The 19,284-nt window shown below is 36.7% G+C and overlaps 1 protein-coding gene across 1 annotated transcript in view; it reads left to right on the top strand.

The window, feature by feature from the left end:
* Nucleotides 1–19,284, top strand: part of ROR2 (receptor tyrosine kinase like orphan receptor 2) — a 151,792-nt gene that overhangs the window by 113,495 nt on the left and 19,013 nt on the right. The window contains exons 3-4 of the mRNA XM_052700995.1: nucleotides 5,857–6,144; nucleotides 7,066–7,096. Coding sequence (XP_052556955.1) covers nucleotides 5,857–6,144; nucleotides 7,066–7,096 — 319 coding nt within the window. The remainder of the gene's footprint in view (nucleotides 1–5,856; nucleotides 6,145–7,065; nucleotides 7,097–19,284) is intronic.

The raw sequence follows: 19,284 nt of genomic DNA, 5'->3' as shown, positions 1-19,284 counted from the left end.
CAATTCCAGTTCATCACTGAATTGGCTGCAACCTGCTCCAAAGTACTTTTGAAGCATCTAGATGCTTGTCTAAAAATGTATGTGACAAATCACTTTATTTTACATGTTCCTGGTTGAATTTTTGTATATTAAGATCATACAGACTAAGGAAAACAGGGTGCAAATAGTGAGATTAAATTGGGCTGGAAAGGTATCAATTCATCTGGAAACATATGGCAATGTATAGCTCAGTGTAGTCTCCTTAATTACTCATGTATTTTGGGAGACACGCCAACATTCCTTACATTTCCTAAACCAGCTCCAACATACTGTAGTGATTTGCTCATCCTTGTACTGTCATTAAAGGGCAACCAACTGAGAAGACTGCTTCGTACTTAGGAAAATGGTCTGTGCAAGAAATCAGGAATCTTAGGCTTCTCCATCCCCCTGAGTTAAGACTTACTTCCCAGTGTTTTTCCAGTCATGATCTACATGTGGAAGGAACCACTGTACTGGAATCCAGCCATCCACTGAGGTGTGATGGTGTGATACGTGTCCCCTAAACTCTTTTACTTTTAATAATATTGCTGTATATATCTCTGGAAAGAAATTCTCTATTTCAGCAACTTTCATTTTTGTTTTCTCTCAGTATTCTGATATTATATAAAACCAAAACATTCTGCAAGTGTTTCATTTTCTTCATAGATTACACGTCAATTCTATGAATACACTTATTACTGTATTCACAATGCAGTATCTTGGAAAGTGGTGTCATCATCTTCAAGTTATTCCTTATACTTCTGAATTTAGAGCATTGTCGTTAAGTAAGCTGAAGTATGAGGGTGTTTTTGTTTTTGTTTTTGTTTTTTTTTTCCGTGAAAAATTATGCCCATCTTATTGGAGATGGTGGAATTAGAACCAAATGAAAACTTGAGTTACTTTGAAAAAAAGAATGTGTTGGAAATACATAAAATTTTATTAATGTTCAAAATAAAATGCCATCATAAAAGGCTGTCAGTTGAAAAAATTGCAGTGAGAAAGCAGAAGTTCTTTTAATTTTAAAAAGAGAGAAGAGTTAAGTGAGGGTAAAAATGAAAACAGTGGATAGGCAGAAATAAAGGAAAAACAAAGAGCTGAAGGAATGAAAATGCCACATTTCTTTTTAAGCAAATGATATTATGTATATTTCCAATAGTTCTGAAAACTGATAAGTCTTACGATGTTAATCTGAAGAATGTTTTGTATTTAATGCAGTTTTGCGTTTCTTTTCTTGTATCTAGAAAATTATTACTCAGATTTTTCATTATTTCTATCATTAATTGGACATTCTGTGAATTTGGGCAAGACACTTAAGCTCTTCTTTCTTTAGTTTCTACTAGGAGGCCCTTGAGAGGGATCTAGATAAGCTGGATTGCAGGGCTGAGGTGAACAGGATGAGGTTCAACAAGGCCAAGTTCCAGGTCCTGCACTTTGGCCACAACAACCCCATGCAGCGCTACAGGCTTTGGGCAGAGTGGCTGGATGACTGTAAAGAGGAAAGGGACCTGGGGTGTTGGTTGATGCTCGGCTGAACATGAGCCAACAGTGTGCCCAGGTGGCCAAGAGGGCCAACAGCATCCTGGCCTGCATTAGAAATAGTGTTTCCAGCAGGAGCAGGGAGGTGAGCATCCCCTGTACTCAGCACTGGTGAGGCCGCACCTCGAGTACTGTGTTCAGTTTTGGGCCCCTCACTACAAGAAAGACATTGAGGCCCTGGAACGTGTCCAGAGAAGGGCGAAGAAACTGGTGAGGGGTCTGGAGCACAAGTCTTATGAGGAGAGGCTGAGGGAGCTGGGATTGTTCAGACTGGAGAAGAGGAGGCTCAGGGGAGACCTCATTGCACTCTACAACTTCCTGAAGGGAGGCTGTGATGAGGTGGTTTGGCCTCTTCTCCCAGGTGACAAACAGAACCTGAGGAAATGGCCACAAATTACATCAAGGGAGATTTAGATTAGATATGAGGAAGAACTGTTTTTCTCAGAGAGTGGTCAGGCACTGGAATGGCTGCCCAGGGAGGTAGTGGAGTTGCTGTCCCTGGCAGTGTTCAAGAGGTGCCTGGATGAGGAGCTGCAATCATAGAATCATAGAATCACAAGGTTGGAAACGACCTATAAGATCATCCAGTCCAACTGTCTCCTCATCACAATTGCCACCACTAGCACTGAACCAAATCACGCAGCATGTCATCCAGACGATATACAAGATATGGTTTAGTAGCTCAGTGGTTTAGTAATGGTAATGGGAGTACAGTTGGACTAGATAATCTTGTAGGTGCTTTCCAACCTTTTAATTCTGTGATTCTATGATTTGGAAGATAATATTGATAAGTACATTATATGAGACTTAACTGGATTGAGAATTTCTGAAACAACAAGTTACAAACTGTTGGTAATTGCTACTTGTAGAGATGATCATGAAGCTGGTTTCAAAATTAGTAATGCCTGATTGTTTTTCAAACCTACATAGGGAGAAGGAACAATGAAATTAACAAAAAATAGAACTCTTGTCAAAGTTCTCTAAGCCAGAACTTGATCTAGAATAACTAAAGATATTTAGAAGTTGGTTTTAGAACCAACTGTTTTAGCCTGGGAACTAGTTCGTTTTTTTCTGAAACCATTGCATCAAATTGTGAATGTGGTGTGCCATACATCACAAAAAGTAACTTCTAATTATCACCACAGAAAATAAAAAAAGGAAAATGTTCTTTAGAATATGATTGGTAAAAATTTTCACTGAGTTTGGAAGATCTGCAATTTTATATTATTTGAAGTCAGTGTCAAATAACAGGACAGCATTAGTAATGGCTGCCCACTCAGTCACTTCGGATTCTGTAAGTACAAATGCCAGACTTCAGCATCATTTTTCAAAGAGGAAATGAAGCTGAAACAGTATGTTCTTAAGGATACTGACAGAGGCAGTGGGTAGGTGTTGCTCTAATGCTCCCAAGCTTATCCACAGAATTTTGACGAAAACATAATTGCTTCAAAACTGAGGTTAAAATATTTATTACTTCATTTGTAATAACAAGATAATTTAAAACACTGCACAAAATATAATTGGCAGGAGCAATAATGAGCTAAATCTGAATTCTGATCTTTAGGAGGTGGATAACACTGACTTCAGGGGAAGTGCATCCAATCACAATGTATTTGAATTAGTTCGTAAATCTTTAGCATTGATTTTGGTGGTAATAATTTTGTTTGAATTATTGATGGCATCTTACTCATAAATGTATATGAAATATTTTGTATTGCTTAAGTTATGTATTAGATTGCTTCCTCCAACAATCCCAGTTTAATTAGAATAACAGCAAGGTTTGGTATTGACTTAGTCTTGAATTAGAAATAATTCTTGATCCTAATACTTAAATTTACTACCTGTTTTCAGCTGGATTAATTTAAACATAATATCCATAATTGTTCTGAGCAGAAGACTCAACTCAGGTTAAATCAGGAAAAGTGATATGGTGATACATGTTTAAGCGAACTATAAGCCGGCCATCAACACAAAAGTTGACCACAGCACAAGAATACTGCAGACTTTTTATATTCCTGTGTGTTAGGAACAAAAAGTGCAGCAAAGAAGCAGAGGAACGTGTAGAGAAGCAGAGAACACTCACTGAGCAGTTTGTTTACAGTCCTCAACTGGCCCCATCATCATGGAAAGCATTCTTTTTGCCTCTTTCACTTCTTTGTAATCAGGAATGACTTCAGGCTAAGAAATTGTACCTCATACTGGCTACATCTAAGAATCTTCTTCTTCATTTGTATGTGTATATTCAGACACCTCTGTGGGCACTGAGCTGTTCCTTGAGTTGATGCTCTTGTGGCCTTGTGTTGTTGACTCCAATCTTCTTCCACCCAAGAGCACACTACCATTGGTATGACTGGACGTCATTGTACTTTCACGTTCTTCTGTGTTGTTAGTTTTTTGCTAGAATAATTTTTTACTCACTCACTTTTCCATTTCTTTTCATATATTTATTCTTCTGTCTTGCTATTGTCTATGTCAATTCATTTTTGAATGTATTTCAATTTACCACAAACTGACTTCTTTTGAACATTTTTCAAATTACTGCAAATTGACTTCTTGTGTTCCTGCACACATACCCTGCCTCAGCTGTGTTGTTTGAAAATAAACTGCTACAGGTTATGAAAAATTCACAAAATATTTTTTTGCATTCTTTAAATAATGAACTAAAAATGAAATAGCTATGGAAAACCCTTTTCTGCTTTGTGAGGGATCGTAGAGTCTTGTTTATAGAAATGCTTATGCATGTCAATTGTTGGCTTATAGTTTTGGTAAATTTTTTCTGTTGCCTGTAACAGGCAGGATAATTTGTTGTAAGACAGGAGGAAGTTTGTTTTCCTCTTACCTGCCAGAATGTAATCCTAGTAACTCTAACTGCAGCTGTGGACTGTGAACCACAATAAATGATAGGAAAGACCTTGCAGAAAGCATTCATTGTAGTTTTTATCTCCTCTGCCCCCTTTTTTTAAAACTATGCCTTAATATATATATATTCTGTGTTCAATCAAAATGGGGAAAATTAATGTAAGATTACACACAGAAAGAAAAAAATATTTATAGGGAAAAAGCTAACAAAATATTTTTCCTTAACAGTGTTGTGTAGAGAATAGAAATATATTTGGATCTTACTTAATTTTCTGTGTACTGACATATTAAATTCACACTTGTCTACATTGTATTTTCACATTATACTCTCTAGAGTACGAGTTGCTTTGTGGGAACAAAGCTCAGTAAAACCCAATTTTTCAGCAAAATTTTGCTTTCCAAACTTAGAATATTTTGATGTTTCTACTGTCACACGTTCCTCTTTCCTCTTTCCAATGCTACAACTAAAATCTATTACAGGAAAACTGATTTTCATGGTCATGTTAAATGTAAATAAAAACCAAGCATCCAAATATGTTCAAATATTTCAGCAATTAGGCTGAAAAAGTTGACTGTTATATTCTAGTATTAGATTCCTACACAGTAATGTGCTATTTCCTAATTAAAAAAAACTGCAAAATTTTCTAACTCAGCAGGAAATAGCACTTGTAGACATTTATCTAAGTTAACTTTTATTTAGATTCAGTTGACATAATTATGAAGTGCAATATGAAGTGCATCTAATGCAGTGTCCAGATAGTATAAATTCATCAGTGCAAACATTAAGGTGACAGATGGATACTTTTCTGATGTGTTTTGACAATCCCTTTACTATTACAGAGAAATTAAATGCTCTCAAGCTTTCAGTGGCTGATATGCATCAGTTGTAAGAACAAACTAAATTTAAAAATAATAACCTATAGAACTTATTACTGAAAAGTGTTTTTACATTGTGCTTCCACCCGTTGTTCAATTTTTTATCACTTGAAATTACTGGTGTAGTGTAAAAGCTTTCTGACAAACCCATTGCTTTCAACAAATCACAAATTAGTGTTTTTCCATTTATAAATCTAAAACCCATGAAACCTGATTACTTAATGTACATACAGTCCATTTTAGCACTATTTTGGGACTTGACATTAAAAAAATAGCAGCTTATAATCAGTTAAAAATGCAGCTTCAGAATAGGTGAAAGAAGATAAAATTGTAATAGTATTAGCTCATGCTTTACCTTCTGGTCCACATACTTACCTGCAGAGAAGCGTGAAGTCAATCAGAGACAATTTGGATATATACCTAGGACAGTGAATTGGGACCTTTCTTTTTTTTGGTATATACTTGAAAGAAAACTGCAACTCTTGCCAAGATCCACTCATAAAAAACCTTTGGCCTTTATCCCAAGCCAAGCAAAGTTTTAACTTTTCTGACCTTTTACCCTTTTAGGTTACTTTCTGACCTTTTTGGAACCAGTAAACAATATCACCATAGTCCAGGGGCAGACAGCGATCCTCCACTGCAAAGTAGCAGGAAATCCATCTCCAAATGTCAGATGGCTAAAAAATGATGCTCCAGTGGTTCAGGAGCCGAGGCGTATCATCATAAGAAAAACAGATTATGGTTCACGTCTGAGAATCCAAGATCTTGATACGACAGACACAGGATACTACCAGTGTGTGGCTTCTAATGGGATGAAGACGATAACAGCAACAGGAGTGTTGTTTGTGAGGCTTGGTGAGTTTCTGGGTTTTATAATTGCTTGTAGTTCATTATAGGCTAGGTATTCATTTTTCTAGTAATACAGTAAGAAATGAATTTACGTTTTAAGAATTCTCAGTGTGAAAGAGAGTAAATAAAGCTATTGCCAAGCATCTTTTCCCTAGCACAGAGCTCAGTGAGTTAAACATGAAACCCATTCACCAGTAATAAAAGGAAGTAAATGCAGATGGAAAAAACTTTTAATTTCTGTTGAAGAAAAAAAAAATGCTGAACAGGTGGTGTTCAGTATTGCTGAGCCCATCCTTGTGAAATACCATGTTTGTACTGCTCACTGAGAGCTAAAGGTACACAGCCTAATAAGAAGTACTTGCATTGACTGTTCAAGACTTGATCATTCCATCTGGAAGCAAAGGTTTTATTTCTTTTTCTTGTGTTTCTAATGCCATGAAAAAATAATTCAAGACACAATTTCCTAAAATTTCCTCTGATTTTTTAATGATAATGACTACTCAATTGTTTGTTTGTAGTGATTCATTAAGCACTGGCTATCCGTCCTTGTTCTCAGCTTGACAAAGGTTAGGTGCTTAACCTTGCTGTACCATAAACTGATTGGAATGCTCAGGTAGGGCTCAGAAAGGTGAAAAGGGTGTGTCTAGATAACATATTGGCCTTTAACAGCCTGTGTTTTTATGGCAGCAGATATTTTGCAGCAGAAATAATGTCCACGCAGGTTTCTGCCTGAACAGACAGAAGATACGTGTGATTTTTATTTGTGGTTTTGAAAATAGCAGTATGTAATTACTTGTGGGAACCTAGAGGCTTTTGTTTGAATCTTGAGGTTAACTTTCCTTGAAGAGACAGTTTGCTATTGACTTTTTTTATGCAGTTTCCTTGAGCCAAATTTGTGAGCAATGTTTGTTTATTTTATATTTGCAGGTCCAACAAACAGCCCAAATCACAATCTTCAGTAAGTACATGTTGGAAAATTACTTAATGTACTCTGACCAATTTTGTTCTGTAAGAATTTGTTTCATAAACTCAGTAAATACTGCCTTTGACCACAATGTTTTTGCTAAAAATATCCAGTATGATTGAAAACTCACAGATGACTGATTGGGATAGCATTATGTTTCTGTGAGTTTGAGTTTGGTCAGATGTTTCTGAGAAGTTTATCTTTGCTTTTTTCATATTTTGAACAATCAGAATACCACAGAGTCATGATGTTTGAACATTATTTATTTACAGGGCAAGTATTGGCTGGATGAGTGGTTAAAAATGAATGGATAAAATGCTTAGGTTGCTGCAGTTGTAAATCTACCCATGTCATACTGTTGCGGCTTGAAAAGTAAGATAAAACAGGATTAAAGTCTTCTCTTTGAACAATTGAGTAATCCCTGTTTGTTAGGTGTCATTTTGACTTCAGTGGTGACTTAGTGATTTTTCTTAGCTATTTCAGCTTGCTTGCAGATGCAGTCATAAAGATTAGCATAGATCAGCTCAGTGCTTGCTTTATGTATTAGTTTTAGTTTCAATAACATGTACTGTGTAGTTTCTTTAGATAGGTTTTGCAGCCTATCAGTTAATGACACAAGAAATGCAGCATGAGACCTTTTCTGTGTTAATTGCGTGAAGTTACCATTGGTAATGTAGTAAAGCAACTTTGTGAAGAGACGTGGATGTTTTTCAAGTGTATATTTCTAATCAGTGTTTGTGAGTACTGAAGTGCCAATGACTTGGGTGGCAATGCCGTACGTGGCTGCAATGGTCTGACCACTACTCCATTCCCTTTATATCTCAATCAATCAACAGTCTTACATATACGAAAATAATACCACATTCTTTAATTTTATGTATGCATAGTATGTGCAAATGATTTTAGATAATTTTCACAAGGTTTCATATTTTTCTTGAAATTGATTGCTATTCAGCAGTTCAAAACTGTATACTGAAAAAAATGTAATGATTTTTCTAGTAACTGAAATCCTATTTAAGATTGCACACAATTTATTTCAGAAAACTGTTTTACAATTGCCCTACAAAGGGAAATCAATGAGTTGCCGGGAAGCTTTGTGATCTTTTACAAGATGGAAAGGCAGTGACTGAGACAAGAGATAGTGAACTAAAATACACATACTGAAGCACTGAACTTAAGTTCAGAGAACACTCTTCTCAAATACAGCTGAAGAGTACTGAGATCTAAGAACTAGGTGAAATGGCATAATAAGCAGACCACACCAAGTATACATGTGAAAAGCATAGCACTTGTAACAGAGTGCTCTTGTGCTCTTGTTTTTTTTGCTCCTATTATGGCAGGAGCTGAATGTCTTCTTCTAAGTGCTGCGTACGGGAGCTCTGATTAATACTGGTTCTAAATTTTCAGTCACAGATGACTGTCTACTTAACAATTGTAAGGAAAAACAGGTGGGAAGAAACATCTTTATTAAGTAGCAGTTGCCATTACCTTGGGGAGGAGCTTTTGAGATACAAACAATTCAGAATAAATTTGCAGTCCTCACAAACGTTGTTTCATTCAGGCAGTGTGTGTTAATAGCAAGAACTCAGAAAATCAGTCAGTAGAAAATAAGAAAAAAACTGTAGATGAGAAAAAAATTCTTTCAAATGATTGAAAATAGAATGTCTTTGAAGACTAATAACATGGAATCATAGAATTGTTTAAGTTGAAAGGGACCCTTGAAAAGATCATCTAGTCCAACTGCTCATATGAGTTAAGACTGACGAGGAATCCCAAGGTAAGGGTGAGCTTGCATAGCCCATGTTTATTATGTAGACTAAGCACACCTGTGCCCTTGCAGTGGTGACCTTGTGTCTGATGTGAGAGGTGGTCATATAGCCTTGTTGTGGGTGCAAGTATGTGATAAATTTGCACATTATCGCAAGCTGGAAAAGAGGCTGTGAGACCTTGAAAAAGAGAAAGAAAGGGAATGGGACACTGGAGTACTTTGAACCGAGCTCACCTCCCTGTCCATGTCTGAGGTAATCTAGGAAGAGAGCCAAAGCTGTGGGCAAAAAACATTTTGTTAACTGGATCTGTCTGGCAAGTAAAAGTAAACACTTTACAAAGGAGAAATACTTCCCTACAGTTGAACAGCAGCACCATCACTTGTATCTCTTTCCTTACCTTGGAGAGGCAAAAACTCTTTTCTAGTCTAAATGTAGTTCAGGCACAGGATGTTTCTTACATTTCACATTAACAGATGTTTTTATACCCAATATATGGCTATTTCAAATTAGAATTTACAATTATTCAGGCATCTAAGTACTAGGTGTTAAAAAATAGGACTTCCATCATGTACTAGGTATGGCCTGGTTCAGCCTAGTTCGGTGACAGGGGACGAAGGGACTCACACTCCCACACCCTGAGGGGAGAGGGGAAAAGATAGGGAGATGGACCTAGATGAAACAAAAAGAAACAGTGGTAACAAGCTAAGAAAAACAACAAATTCACTAAATATGACAGTGGGATGAGAGGCAATACAATAAAATACAATATAATTGGAATTGAAGCTAATAAATAAAATGAGAGACAGAGTGTCTCAAACCAAAGACCTTGCTCTAATGCTGTAGGTGAGACAGATAGGGAGAACACACAGCAAAGCGGGCAGAGAAATAGACAGTGTTGTGCCTCCCAGTCAGTTTTATCCTTCACTCTGAATGGAAAATAGAAATGCAATTATGAAGTCTTCTGAGAGCTGTAGTTTGCTTTTTTGAGACCAAGTAATTGGAACTAAGAACAATCCACAGAACTGCATCATTAACTCTTTAACTTGCAGTGCACTACATGATGTTAAGATATGGAGTACTGATACAAATCATAAAACTACTACAGACTACTCCTGAAAAAAATGTTTGCTGTAAAAAAAATACTTGCCTTTTGTTTCAGAATACGCACTTAACTGAGATGACCATATCTGAAGTATATATATTTTTCTATAGATATTTGTGGTACCATGTTGAAGTTGGAGAATAAGCACATACTTTGTGTTCTGGTTTCCTGCTTTAATCAAGCAAGAAGAAGAATTTTGTGGTTAAAAGACTGGACTGTAATTTCAGAGGTCTGGATTCAATTTCTGGCTATGCTCCTGTCTCCATGTGTGACTGCAGCAACTTGTTTAACCTTTGTCTCTCCGTTTCTTATACACCAAATGGATATAAGGTCAATCTTCAGAATTTCTGTGCCTTTCACTATTAGCAATCAGATAACTTCAAAATGTTTAGGGTGCATTCTCTCTCTTGAAAGCTGGGAATATTGTTCCTATCTAACAAATGAGGAACTGAGGCAAAAATTGTCCCAAGCTGGTCCACATTAAACAGCAAATGTTTGCCTTGGCAGATTTCCTGGCCCTCTCTCTCACAATCCAGTTTGGGGATCTGGCTGGAACATGCTGCAGTTTCTTTCTAGCCCCTGTGTGTTAGTTTCCTTTTTAATTTCAGGGTTGGAGGGAAGTCTGTATTTACCTTGGTGTGAGACACGGACTCTTATCAGAGAATTTTGATCCACTACCGCAGATCTACTGGTCCACCTCTTTAAGTGTCCTTTTACAAACTGCATAGGCTGAGACCAGAAATTTGTAGATAACAAGGCTTCAGTGAATCAGCCATAACTCTTCTTTTTTCATGACGTATTTCTCTTATCTACTTTAGATACTTTTTTTGGTGTAGTAATTATTTTATTTATTTTTTTTTTTACTCCACTTACACAGTATCCTAGTAGGGCTCATAATTATATTGTCACAAACAAGTATGTAACTGAAAATTGTTTGGTCCAGAGCTGTATGATAGACTCAGAAGAAGCATAGTTAGCTGTCTGTAATGAGAATGGAGACATTTTATTCTACACTTACGTTTGTTATTTTGAACAACAACTTTTTTTTTTTTTCTCATGAAAAACCTAGAATATGTGTAATTCAAGGCAGAAGTACTGGTTTGGGTTACTTGGTACCACACAAGATTCTGGCTTCTTCCCACATTACATTATTTACTTGGCTTTAATCTTCCATTTACACATTTTCTAAGCATTAGTGATTAAATTGTGAAGGATCTATGTTATGCAGTGATAGAAGTATGAGTTCAACATGGACTTAGAAAATTAATTAATTTAAACATCAAGTGTGTATTGTAACTAACATGATTAACACTGTGGAGCAGACACAATGTCTGTGCATAGGACAGCCTTCTTTCTATTCTTCAGAGCAGAGATTATGTTTCTCCTAGCCAATATTCAATCTTACCAGGTGTGACCCTGAGACATGCACGTGAAGCCAGAAGCTGTGTCTGTATTATCTGCAACTTGTTATCTGAAGAAACTATTGCAAGTGGCTGGTTTTTCCTTCATTTTAAAGGAAGGAATGAACAGAAGAAAGAAGTTGCCAGGGAACATTGAAAAAATGGTTAATATTTTATTTCATTCTGTTGCTACTTACTAGTTCAGAAACTTCCACAAAATTATGCCAACCACATGCAAAAGTGAGTAAAAACAAACCTCCAGAAAAGCTGTACCTTCTCTGTCATACTATTGAAATACTATAGAAATCAAATGCCCCTGAATTTTACAGTGTAATTGCAGCTATTTTGCACTGCATTATGTGAGAGCCTGATTGCAGTGCCAAAAAGTTATGCTTATGGGACTTGCCTGCTTTTGGTCAAGGCTTCTAAACAGCTTAGGAAGAAGTGTCAGTTAATTACACTTTTGTCTGCTCTTACAGTTAAGCTGACTTTGGTTTAAATTTGGGGAAACACCTTCTCCTAGCTGTACAGCAATAGCACCCTTTTAAATGGGTGGAATATGTAATAAATGTAATGCATACCACTTTGTTTTTTGTATATGGGAACCAAGCAGGCAGCACAACAAAACACATGAACCTTCTCTTAGGAAAGTGGAATGAGAGGCAATACAATAAAATACAATTTAATTGGAATTGAAGCTAATAAATAAAGCTTTTCCAAAATTTGGAAGTTTAACTTACAGATGGATATTAAAGATAGTTGATGGTTTGTGTCTAGAGAATTTACCCATAGTACCATAGTGGGCTGGGAAAGCATCCCTCCTACTCTGCAGAGCAATTCTGAGATGTGCATGTATGGCCAAGAGCAGCACACAACTCTGAGTTTGTAAAAAATGTGACACCAATTTGCCCTCTTCCAACAAATTCAAGATCAGCAGCAGGTGTCTGGGTTTGGACATGTCGGTGAAGCAATTTATATTAAACTACCAAATAAATTGTAAGCAAAAGAAGACATTTGTTGATCCTTTTAAGGATACATGTAAATTGATTTTCAAAGTAGCAATGGCTTTTGGGCTTTTGGCAAGTAGTTCTTGCAGCTGTTGGACATCCCTGATATAACCAGGGATCTTTAGTTTGTTTTGATTTTACTTCCTCCCTCTCTCCCTTCCCTTCTTTCTTTCATTCTGTAGCTTAAATGACTTTCAAAGTATTTATTGTATGTCTTACAAAAGGACAGTTAAATGTCCCTAAGACTTCCTGTCAGCATTGGATGCCACACTGTGTTTAATTACAGTTCCTTAGGGCACTGAATAGCTTCTAAGTGCATACAGAGAAAGGGTGAATATTGTAGTTAGGCTCTAAAGCAGAGGCACACTATTCTAATGGAAAGTGGCCTATTTAACAAAATAAGCTAATGTTGTAACACCACACCATAAATAATCCTTTCAATTTTTATCGCTTTATGGTTCATTTTTTCCTTATATTTTGTACAATTTTGTTCTCTGGATGATCCTAACAAACAATAGATGCAATTTAGATGCATCTAAAATAGATGCAAATTTTTTTTGACAAAAGGTGAAGCAGATGGCACAAACTGATAAAATTGAAACATTTTCCCTCAAAACTAAATAACACAGAGTGTGGTAAAGTGCACTGTTTCAAAAAAGAGAGAGTAGGAAAAAGAAATAGTAAGGAAATTTGCTTTTTAAAATTGGTACTGCTTTATTAATCCTAATATCTGAAGTCTTTGAAGGAATACTATAATACTACTCTAAAATTAAAATGGCAAGAAGCTCATCTTAGGCACAGTCTCTCTCATGCTTCTCAGAAAAATCATTTATAAGTGTTCCATTTCTTATGTGGAAAATCTGATTGTAACATAAAAGAGAAAAAGGGTTGCTTCACATGGGAGATAATATTTGGTATATCACAGAAATTTTGTTTTTAAACCTATGTGCTCACACAGAGACACAGGTCTTTTCCCCCTAAAGCATTTATTTTCATTTCCACTCATCTTACTATGCTTTCCTTCAAATTGGGGAATTGGTTGTTTTAGCTCAGTAGAGAAGGTAAGTCTCAGCACGATGGCCTCTGTACAGAAATCCTGGTGTTCTCATCTGGCAGTTTTACAAAATACACTTGAAAAAAAATCTTTTTTTCCCACATCATGGAATACAGTAGTTTCAGGTTGCAAAGCAATGAGCAGAATGATAAGGGAAACACATACAGTGTTAATTTTAGAAGTTTCTCTCCAGGAAGGAAGGAAGGAAGGAAGGAAGGAAGGAAGGAAGGAAGGAAGGAAGGAAGGAAGGAAGGAAGGAAGGGAGGGAGGGAGGGAGGGAGGGAGGGAGGGAGGGAGGGAGGGAGGGAGGGAGGAAGGAAGGATGGAAGGAAGGAAGGAAGGAAGGAAGGAAGGAAGGAAGGAAGGAAGGAAGGAAGGAAGGAAGGAAGGAAGGAAGGAAGGAAGGAAGGAAGGAAGGAAGGAAGGAAGGAAGGAAGGAAGGAAGGAAGGAAGGAAGGAAGGAAGGAAGGAAGGAAGGAAGGAAGGAAGGAAGGAGGGAAAAATCTACTTCGGGACTGAATGGTGTAAAAAAAAAAAATAATAATAAACCTGTGCACTTCTGGTGAGAAGAATGCAGACTGCCTTCCTACTTTCTTCTGTAACAAAATTCAGTTTATTAATTGTTACTTTAAAACATGTTCTTAATACCCAGTAGTTTCAAGACAATGCAATGTGCAGTCGCTTGTAAATTTTCTGTCACTCAGACTGAGAGGTGTATCGGTATTCATATGATCTCCATTTTCAACCATTAGGAGCTAAGTCCTGACATGCTAAACTTAGGAGATACATTTGATTTCCTAGTTGAGTTTTCCCTATTTGTTCATATTAATGAACAGTTTAGTAATGTCAAGCCTGATTAGATTAATTTATGGAGCTGTGGAGCAGCTAGAATTGCTACTGACATCCTAACATGTAATAATGTTTGTGTGATATCCTGCGTGCGGCATATGAAAACAAATTGCTACAGTGAATTTTGCATGTGAACTGTTTTGCTTTGTTTGAGGCAAAATGCAGTATCCAGTATTACATTTTTATAAGATTTTAATTTAAAAATATATTTAACCAATAGTAAGCGTATGAATAGGAAAAATGAAAAGAACAGAACATTGCGATAAATGTTCAGTAAGTGGTTTAAAGTTCAAAGGAAGAAAAGAAGGGGGAAATTGTCATTTAGGAGTGCATGAGGCCTGGACAGACCTTTCAACAGATGTGGGTGCTTCAAGGCACTGTGCCACCAGCCCCACAGATGTTGCTGCTGAGCCAAGAGTGGTTTATTCCTATCCTTTTTCAGTGGCTGGGCAGAGGAACTCTGTCTATTTTTCTTCTTGAGAATTCAGGGGCTCTGATAGTAATTAAATGGCATTAAATTTCCTGTGTAGAAGCTAGTTTTCCTAATCTGGAGAAAATCAACAATCCTATTATGTGGAATCGTGATGACACATCAGAATACTTTGTGAGGTCTGTATTCCTTACCCGTACCAACCAGACCTCTGTTGCTGGAGCAGATAGCAGTAATAACAGGCTACTGTCACAGCGCAGACCAGCCCAGAGGAGAAGGAGCACTCTTACAAGTTGACAGAAATGAATAGCAAGAGAAAAAAACATGAAGTTTTGCTCCAGATTAAGGAGAACTGTGTGCTCTTCTGGTAGAAGTCTCTTTATGCACCCCCAACCTGCTACAGCCTCCGGAGCCTGAATTCTTTGTCTTCCTGGGCTCTTAGCAAGCTGCTTGTATAATTGCCTCATTTAACCTTAAGCTATAACCATGACACAGTTGCCAAACTGTTTCGTTTTCTCACACACTCTGAAGTTTGCTGTAGATTGGGTATTTGCAGAACTTACTGTCTGCTCTCTCACAGGCTGGGATGAGAAGGAAACTACATAAAGGCTGGACAGATTTGTGTAGTGTTCCATGGGTTTAGCAAAAGGCATGTCCCAACGTGTCTCAGGTGTCTGCTCAGTAGCAGGGAACATGGCAGCATTGCAATCAAACGGCTTTTCTTTTTCCTGGTAGTGGTTTTGGTTTTCTTTAATGACAGAAGTAGTGTTTTTTCTCAGGACCTGTCTTTCAGATCACCTGAGCCATATATTTTGAAGTTAAAAAGAGATAAATTAGCTTTGATCTTTGGAAGATTCCAGCTCTGATTTTTTTTTCTAGAAGAGCTATGAAAATTGCCTCTATCACTAAAACATTCCCGGGCTGTGGCTTCCTTCAGTATTGCCTACCATAAGTCGCTCCTGTTTCATCCATAAAACGTATCAGAAAATCTAACGAATATTTCATATTAGCGCTTAGATGCTTGTAAAGAAATCCCTTACTTGGTGCTTGGGTTTTCTAATAAACAGAACATGCCAGTTTTTTGGTTTTTGGTGTTTTTTTTTTTTTCTTTAGGCTGGAAAAATTATTGTGAAACTGACATTTTAATATTGTATGAACAGTTGGTGGTACTGTAGCTTGAATAAAAATTATCTGTGAAGAACTCTGAAGGTTCACACTTACATATACTTGTAATTATGCAACCTTGAATTTCTTCCTGTGATGATTTCTCCAATTGACACGTTATCTCTGTCTTCTCTGAAATAACAAAACCACCTTTGTTATCTTAAAAAACAAAAAGGAAAAAAAAATTATATCCATATGGTTCCTTCCATTTTTGGACTTGTCCAGGTAAAACATTTTTAATTCCAAAACAATTTTCAATTGAAATGACTAAAAACTATTTTTCACAAAAATGTTTGAATTTTTTTTTTTTTTCAAATTTAAAAAAGCTAAGAAACACTTTACAGAAAACTGCTGTATTTCCCATCATTAAGGATAATGCTAATAAAAAAGCTTGAGACATTTCCATGGTGTTTCATATTTATTTTTAAAATAATTCTGTTGTTGTAGCCTCCTTCTCTTCTCTTTGGGTTTATATGGCTGTTGTTTTTGACTATGCTTTCTCAGTCTTCTTTTTTTCTCAAGACTTTCCACCTCCTACCTGTCATAGGCATACATGCATATAAAATCTTGCCGATGCATTTTAATGAAATGAGCAATAATATAATATTTCCAAGATCTTCGTAGGGCTGAGCTGTGTATACTTGCTCAGAGGTAACATGGAATGAGAAGGAAAGATAAAAAGTGAGGGAGAATTCTGTTTTCTGGCAGTGGGAGAAACAGGGAGCTGCTTGTTAGAGGAACCGTGAAAGGCTCATTGGTCCTACAGATTTTCCCCAGGGATGTTAGAGGGATACCATTTATTACACAGTCGTAACATACCAGGAAAGATAGCTTGTTTTTAAAGAAAAAAGTGTGGAGGGAGGCTCTATGATTTCTTTGGTAAGCAAAAATCTGGAATGCTGCAAGACCAGGTCCACATTCCCATGAGTATGGCTTCCTGAAGCTTTTTCATTTTAAAATTCTTCTGTAACTCTAATGATAACAGAGATGTTTTTGCTGAAAATACCCAATACGCAACAAAGACTGGCATCCTTCCTTGGATTTCCAGCTGACTCGTGATTTCAAGGCTTTGTCCCAACACATTGAGACCTAGAAAAGCAGGGGGAGAGCTTAGAAAAATATTGTGTCAGTAAATTGAAAGAAATTGAAAAAGAGTTTGTGGTTGTCAGAGGATGATGGCTGGTAATGCATCCAGGAACAATCTTCTGCTCCTTGTGGAAGTTTATAAAGCAGGTGTTCTTGTTTAGCTTTGCTTCTTTCATCTTCATGATGGACAGTCTGCATTACAAATGTCAAAATTATTTATCTTCTGTCTCCTGGCAAATGGCTTAAATGATTAAGCAGATATGCCAAAAGCTGGAGTTATTGTTACTCACTGAGTTGACTGTGCTGGGTCGTGGATAGAACATTACAGTAACTTCTATTTCTGTAGAGTCACTTGTGTGTTCCTACAGCCTTCGTAGGAACAGCCCCCCTGTGTCTCTACTTCTCTATGTAGTTGAGAAGTACTATGTTTTGATGCAATGAAACCTCTTGTAAGTATATACAAGAGTAATAAATATCTGAGTGTGCAGGATACCCTTAAACACCAGTAGGATGCCATGCACTCCTTGCCACTGTTTTATATATTTAATTCTTTCCTACATTTTTCTAGTGAGTGCAGCGTGCAGCGTATTTTGTGTTAGAGGGGTGATGGAAAATGATTCAGTGAAAGAAGGGTCGTCAATACCAATTTTCATGGATTTTAATCCACTTAAATCTTTAAATGCAGGAGCTTGCTGCAAGGGCATGGTTCATTTGGAAGTGTTGACACCCATGAAAAGCAGTGCTTTTTGAGTCCAGCAGTTTGGTTTGTGATTCAATGGAGACCAGCTCAAACATTATTGATGCCCTTCTCTTCTTTTGTATATTTAAATGCCTTTTAAATTCCTTGCTTTAAAACCATCCTCCTTTTATGACTCATGAATGTACATATAAAATGAATTTTAGAAGCAGACTTTAAAATCTGAGCTTTGCATTTTAAAACGTAACTTTTGTTATCGTTTGTGGGAATATTTGTGGTAGGCTAAAAATAAGGTTATTGAGAAGTTGCTGTCTGACATCTTATTTTTCTCTACTTTGTTGCATAGACTAAATTTGTTTGCAACTGTGCTTTCATTAATGAAATTTCAATGAAATGCTTTATCTGTTATCTGATTTGAAATGGTACCTTGAGTACTATGATTAACAAATTCATCATTTAGTAGAATCAGTGGAATAAGTGATTGTAATTTTCTACTTGGACATTGAATCTAGAGTTTCAATTCACAACATACTTTGTAACAACTAGCAGATATTCAAATCACACTCAGCACAATTGCTCTGTAAATGTGACATTAATTACCTTTTTTTTTTTTTTTTTTGGTTTTATCTCTCATTACATTTTTTTCTCAGATAAGAGCACGAAAATAAATGCTACTCATTAGTATTTATCTAACTTGTAATGCTGATGTAGGGGAATGTTGTTAAACTCGGTGAGCATCTGGTAGCGAAATTCACGGGCCATATCCCTGGTGAGTGTAAATTGTCATAGGTCCATTGACTTCAACTCAGCTATGACCGTATATACAAATTTCCCCACCTGTTAGATTTGACTTTTTAACACTGAGCTCCTTTACTGATACTATTTATTACAGTCCTTCAGTGAACAGAAGAAATTTTTGTATCCATTTTTTACCTCAGTGATGTCTCTTTGACATTTTAACCAAGATTGCTGTTTTCTGTGATCCCAAGACTGCAAATCTTTAGATGCCTGTGAAGATGTGCAAGCAAATGATTTTTTGTGCCAGAAAGGTGGATCATCTGCAGATAGACCTTTGGCCAAAGAATGAAGCTGTTTGTTGTGAGCATGGGAGCAGGTAGGGCAAGAAGCACATGCCATTCCCTGCAGTGCTGGCCGAAGGTGCTTCCAGCTAGATAGGGCCCTGCTGCAGCAGCGTTTTCCCTATCATATCCTTTTCCTTGTCATCTTTGGCTTTTTCAAGTGGGACTCAGCCCTGCATGTGTGGTATCAACGCTGGTTTTTTTGTTTTTTGTTTTTTGTTTGTTTGTTTTGATTTGTTTTGTTTTAGATTTTTCCTATACACCCATGTTTTGGAAAGTTTAATGGAGCCTTCAATTCATCGTATGTGTTACTTATAGGAAGAAATTATGAGTAACATCAGGAACAGCTGGCATTAACCCAACCCTTCTCAATGGATGAAACAAAAGCCAATATGGCTTTTAAAAAAATCCCGTTCTTTATCAAATGTTTATATACTAGTCATATTGCTTCACAAGTCGGTAATATCAACTTTCATTGATCTCCTTAGTACACTATGAAGTCTATGAAAAGGAGCAATTTTATATCCTATTTAAAAAGCAATATT

This window comes from Tympanuchus pallidicinctus, unplaced genomic scaffold (genome assembly GCF_026119805.1).
Source record: "Tympanuchus pallidicinctus isolate F22 unplaced genomic scaffold, pur_lepc_1.0 scaffold4, whole genome shotgun sequence".
NCBI lineage: Eukaryota > Metazoa > Chordata > Aves > Galliformes > Phasianidae > Tympanuchus > Tympanuchus pallidicinctus.
The sequence above is the reverse complement of the archived record's forward strand: the minus strand, read 5'-3'. Positions and strand labels throughout refer to the sequence as shown.